Here is a 5,333-nt window from a genome sequence, read left to right on the forward strand (position 1 = left end):
AGGTATCACGGGGGTGAAGAAGGTGGCTAGATTTGAAATTTAGTTTTTAAACTGTCAAAAAATAGCTTTCATGGGAAGGCATTTAGGGAATCTTGAATAAATTAGTGGCTTTTATCATTTTACTCTCACTCAACTTCATCATCCCACAATGTTTTATAATCCTGTTGTATTTTTAGCCTCTTTTTAAGCCGTCGTTTGTTTTTGTTTCTTTTCATTTTCTGTGAAGCTCTTTGTAACCTTGTTTAGAAAAGTGCTATATAAACAAAGTTTATTGTTTTTATATTATTACTGGATTGTGGGTCCAACAGTGTTATGGAGTGTAATGCCAGACCGGTGGACCGCTTTTCAAAACCTGGTGCCTACATTACCCACAATGCAACTCATCCGATTAGGTGCAGCTTCCTCGGGAGCCACAAAAGACTTTACACTACTTTTTCACATATGTAGTAGTACTCACCAACACCTGTAAATACATTATCATCATCACTTTGGAGCTACAAAACAGCTTATAAAGTATTTAAAATTAGCCCCAGCTTTAACAGCTCCAACATTAAAATCATACACGCCATAATCCACCAAATTATAGATTAATGATCTGTGAAAATAATGTTGGCCTACATTATTTTGAAATGGGTCGTTCTGCAATATCAGTACTTTACTTTGAGTATATTAAGTATGTTTTAATGCTAATACTTTTGTTCTTTACTCTACACTGTGGTACTGATACTTTTACTTGAGTAAATGATCTTAGTACTTCTTCCACCACCGCTTCCTGTATGTTCAGCTTGTGTTTGTTGAGGAGAGAAACAAAAAGACAAAGTCCTCCTTCAAAAAAACAACTCATATTTATCTATGCAGGACATTCAGACATTCAGTATCAAACATAGCCCGACCCACATGACACAGCATGACCCAGAAAAACAACACTACAAAATATCCATAGAAAACCAACGCAATAGCAACACATGACTCTTCACACAAATGTACAAAACTCAGTTGGAACAACAGTTTTACATTCTGGTTGAACTCTCCAATATATATATATACATATACTGTTTACAGCAGCGATAAACGGTGGACGAGGTCAGTGCATGAAAGGCCTGGAGGAGGAGAGACAGAAGGCAGCGAGTGGAGAGGAGATGATCAGAGGAAAGGAAAGGAGGAGGAGGAGGAGGTGGAGAGAGGTCAACAGTGAAAGCAGAACAGATTGTGTCAATCAACACAGAGACATAAAGATGGACGTCACATCACATCAAGAACTCCTTCTCCTCCTTCTTCTCCTCCTCCTCTTCTTCATACCTCTCCTCCTCTTCGTCGAAGGACGCTACTCCAGAGGAGGCGCGGTCAGAAGAGAAGAAGCTTCTGCAGTGCCACACTCGGACCTCGTGAAACACGCTGCCATCTTCCTCCTCGTCCTCCTCATCGTCCTCTCCGGGAGACTCAGAGGTGGAGTAGCAGGAGTCGAACCTGCTGCTCCTGGTTCGAGGCCTCCACTCGGGCTTGTTGTAGATGTAGACTTCGCTGCTCTGCTCCTGTGAGGTAACATGCTGCTTCTCATGACCACCCAGCCTCTCTTCCTCCTCCTCCTCCTCCTCCAGGAAGGGGCTCATGCAGTCGCTGGGTAAAGTAGGTGAATTGGTCTGGGATGAATGTGGGTCATTATGAGACACAGATCTACCACAGAGCAGGCTGCTGCTGCTGGAGCCCAGGGGACTGTCGGAGGGCGGAGCCTCACTGCCATCAACTTCAGGCTGGCTTGGCGGTCCTGTGATAGGATTGGTTGTGGCGGTGTCTGAGGGAGGAGCAAAAAGTCAGAACACCTGGGGATGAATGGATGGATAATGGGGGGAGGGGGAGGGAAGATGAGGCGTTCTGTCAGTGATGATGCAGGAATGAAGAGTGAAATGAGATGAAAATGATCAAAATGGCGGCGACTGTGGATACCTGAGCTCTGGCTGGAGGTGAGAGCCTGTCCGTTGGCGTGGGATTCTTCATCGTTGAAGTCTTCCACGTCATCATCGTCCATGGACGCCCAGGCACGCAGCTTTGCCTCGGCGATGGCAAACTGCTCAGCCACTCCTAGCAGGAACACAAGACAAATAAATTCATTAATGCAGAAACGTTTTTGGGCTTGTGACCCTTTAAAATGAAGAAATGACTGAATGTGTGAAACTGACAATTTAGAAAAGAAAAGAAAAAAGCACAAATCCTGTAGTAAGAAAGTGTTTCTCTCTGCTTTTGCATCCTGCTAATCATCTTTTGACGCCTCAGACTTGTCCTGTGACTCATTAAAGGGGGGTGGGCAATGCTGACTTAAAGGTGCACTATGCACCTTTTTTTAAAGGAGACCTATTGTGCTTTTTTAGTTTCTTCACTTTCCTTCAGTTAAAAAGCTCAAAGTCCACACCAACAGAAGCTCCTCTGTCCCACAGAAAACACTGCTCCTAAAACGCCTCGTCAGTAGTCCCGCCTTTAATTCCTTGACTTCATGACATCACACTACGTCACCATGTCACACACTTGCGTAATTCTTGCCTCACTGCTAGTTTGGCACGTAAGAATTGATCTAGCACAGTTGTTGTTAGCGGTGCTGGCTCAGGCATGTGTGAGCTGACCAATCAGAGCAGACGTGGGTGTACAGGGGGGGGGGGGGGGGGGGGGGTCTTAAAGAGACAGGAGCTAAAACAGAGCGTCTCAGACAGAGGGGGAATACAGCGCTGCAGCACTGGACAGTGTTGTGTTTTTTGAGCACTAAAACATGTAAACCATTCTAGTAGTAACCCAAAATAAAATGATGAACCTGAAAATGAGCATACTGTGTCTCCTTTAAGTTACGTAGTCATATTCTTGATCTCGAGGGCTTCTAGACGGGCAGTGGGCTCTTTTTGTTCTCACCCCACTGTAACTCAAAATAAAAGCCTACAAATACAAATGTAAACACAAAGTACATCGAAAACTCACGTTAGCTCTTGCAAACTGCTGCTCATACATCAAGAGCTCTGTCTCTGTTTATAGGCCTGTAAGAAAGTTGCAAAGTGCACCTTTAATGTATCTTACAGAGACCAGTCTGCTAGTTCCAGTGTTTCAAGCAGGATATTAATAACTATATTAAATTAGGTTCAACTAATACTTCTACCTCGTCTTATACCTCGTCTTAAAAATCGCCCATCACAATTAATAAGAGCTCAGTTAGACACTTAAGTAGCTCATTTTGTCTGACTAGCAGTCCAAAATGTAACAATATTCTGTTTACAATGATATAGAGCAAAGAAAATCCAAAAACACACATTTAAGGAGCTGATTATAGCATATTTTTTAGTATATTTGCTTAAAAAGTGACTCAAAAGATTCACCAATTATCACAGTAGCTGACGTCAATATTTATTCAGTTTCTTCTGCTCTGATCGTCTCTTTGAAATGCAGGATAAAGTATTTTACTGTGGAGAATTGATCAAGATGTAAAGAAAACGATATAAGGGACAGTAAATACAAGATGCACACTCACTATGAACCCTACTTCCCTCTCTCTCTCTCTCATTCTCCCTCTCGATCAAACTGTGCCGATGTCAACCTGGCGCCAGAAAAGGATGAGTCACAGCAAAACAACAGGAGCTGGTTGTACCATTGGTGGGCAGTGAAGTGTTCTGGGAGAGTGTCTAATAGGCCACCATCTGCTGCCAAGACAAGCTGTCACCCAAGAGACAGCGCGGTGGGCGTGGCGGACCGCTGACATACAGGAGTTTTAGGGGGATTAGGTGTATGACAGAAGGTGGAGCCTGTCAGGAGATGATGCTGCGGCTTAAACCGAGTCGGTAGCAGGATGGCCAAACAAAACAAGTGACAACCAGGTCGTTAAAGCTACATTCAAAACGTGCCCTCGGTTAAAGGGTCACAGGGACAAATACCTGCAGCGAACCGAGCCTCCTTCTCTCCTTCAGTAAGGTGGCAGTAGGAGCTGAGGTGGGTGTGAGCCGGCGGCGGGTTCGCAGGTTTGGGCCAACCTTTCCACTCAATGAGGTGGGCGACCCGGCCTTGAGCCAGGGAGGTGGGCTTTGTCACATGGTCCCTCACTGCCTGAGAGATACCTGGAAACACACAGAGAGAGAGAGAGAGAGGGGTCAGAGTCCGAAGGCGCAAGATCTGAGTGTAAAAGCAGACAAAGTTGTTTTTTTTAAAAATCACCATTTAAGGAGGATCTGGCAAGTGCTGCGAACTCATGGATGCCGACACTTTTCCTGGAGTCTGCTGGAGATTTTCCTGACTTTGGAATCATTTCACTCTCCTCGAATTTCACCTGCAACAGAGAGCGAGTTTTAAAAAAAAAAGCAGAAACTGTTTTGTGTGTCCCATCCAGCAGTAGTAGGCTATTTCAATATTTCCCAAAACCCAGTAAATGTTTACTCTGCCAATATTTACACTGTGAGAAACATTCTAATAGCATCTAAATGAAAAGCTCAAAATCAAATATGAATCACAGGACAAACACGCAGCTCTGTCCTCTGTGCCAGAAAACAAAAAAAAAAGACTCTTCCTACCTCGTCCTCCATTTGTCTCTCCCTTCTCTCTCTACTCCTCGACCTCAGCCTCATGGTGGACATGCAGAGATGTTGTCACAGCGCAGCAGACCAACACAACTAAAAGTCACAGCCTGGGATCACTTGTTTAAACCACCGGGCAGACAAGCAAACAGCTATGCCCTACATTTACCGCACAGATGCTAAAGCCACGGTAAGCCGGCGAAACCGGTTTGTATGGTCGGGGGTTTAAGGCAGCGGTGACCGTCTACATGCGACCGGGCAAACATATGGCGTGTGACCAGCTTCCGGTAAGCAGCTTCAAGCCAGGCCTGCTCACCCCAAAGCTGCTGATCCCTATTAAAAGTGATAGTGCCACCTAACTAACGGCATGTCCAAAAAATAAATACACATTGTAGATCTGGTGGGTCAGATGAATCCATGCATGCTCTATATGGGAGCAGCTGGGAATATATCTCCTTTATAAGGCAGGAGAGTGTTTCAACCAGCAGGAAACGTGTTGCCAGATCACAGCTCGGAGCACGTGCATGACTTGACAGATATCCTTAAGCAGATTGGCTACCAAAGCAGCTAAGAAAGACGTGTTAAAGGCTTAGTGAAGTCAAAAATGACAGTGAATGTTTTATACTGTCAGTTTCTAACAACAAATTTGAGAAAATGCAGCAACTAAGGCTGCGACTGATGATTATTTTCTTGATTAATCGATTGTTTTGTCTATAAGATGCCCTAAACTCTGATGCTGCTTTTACTTATATTGTTTTTTTTATTTATTAGCTTTTATCTTGTTGTCTTCGTTCT

The 5,333-nt window shown here is 44.2% G+C and overlaps 1 protein-coding gene across 1 annotated transcript; it reads right to left on the reverse strand.

Moving 5' to 3' along the window:
* Positions 1 to 822: 822 nt before the first annotated feature.
* fam131aa (family with sequence similarity 131 member Aa) lies at positions 823 to 5,125 on the reverse strand. The gene is made up of 5 exons (XM_073491370.1): positions 4,536 to 5,125; positions 4,183 to 4,294; positions 3,906 to 4,085; positions 1,945 to 2,079; positions 823 to 1,792 (listed from the first exon to the last, which is right to left on the reverse strand). The coding sequence occupies exons 1-5, from the start codon at positions 4,596 to 4,598 to the stop codon at positions 1,248 to 1,250; spliced, it is 1,035 nt and encodes a 344-aa protein (XP_073347471.1). The 5' UTR covers positions 4,599 to 5,125; the 3' UTR covers positions 823 to 1,247.
* Positions 5,126 to 5,333: the final 208 nt, after the last annotated feature.

Source organism: Pagrus major, chromosome 21, assembly GCF_040436345.1.
Source record: "Pagrus major chromosome 21, Pma_NU_1.0".
Lineage (NCBI taxonomy): Eukaryota > Metazoa > Chordata > Actinopteri > Spariformes > Sparidae > Pagrus > Pagrus major.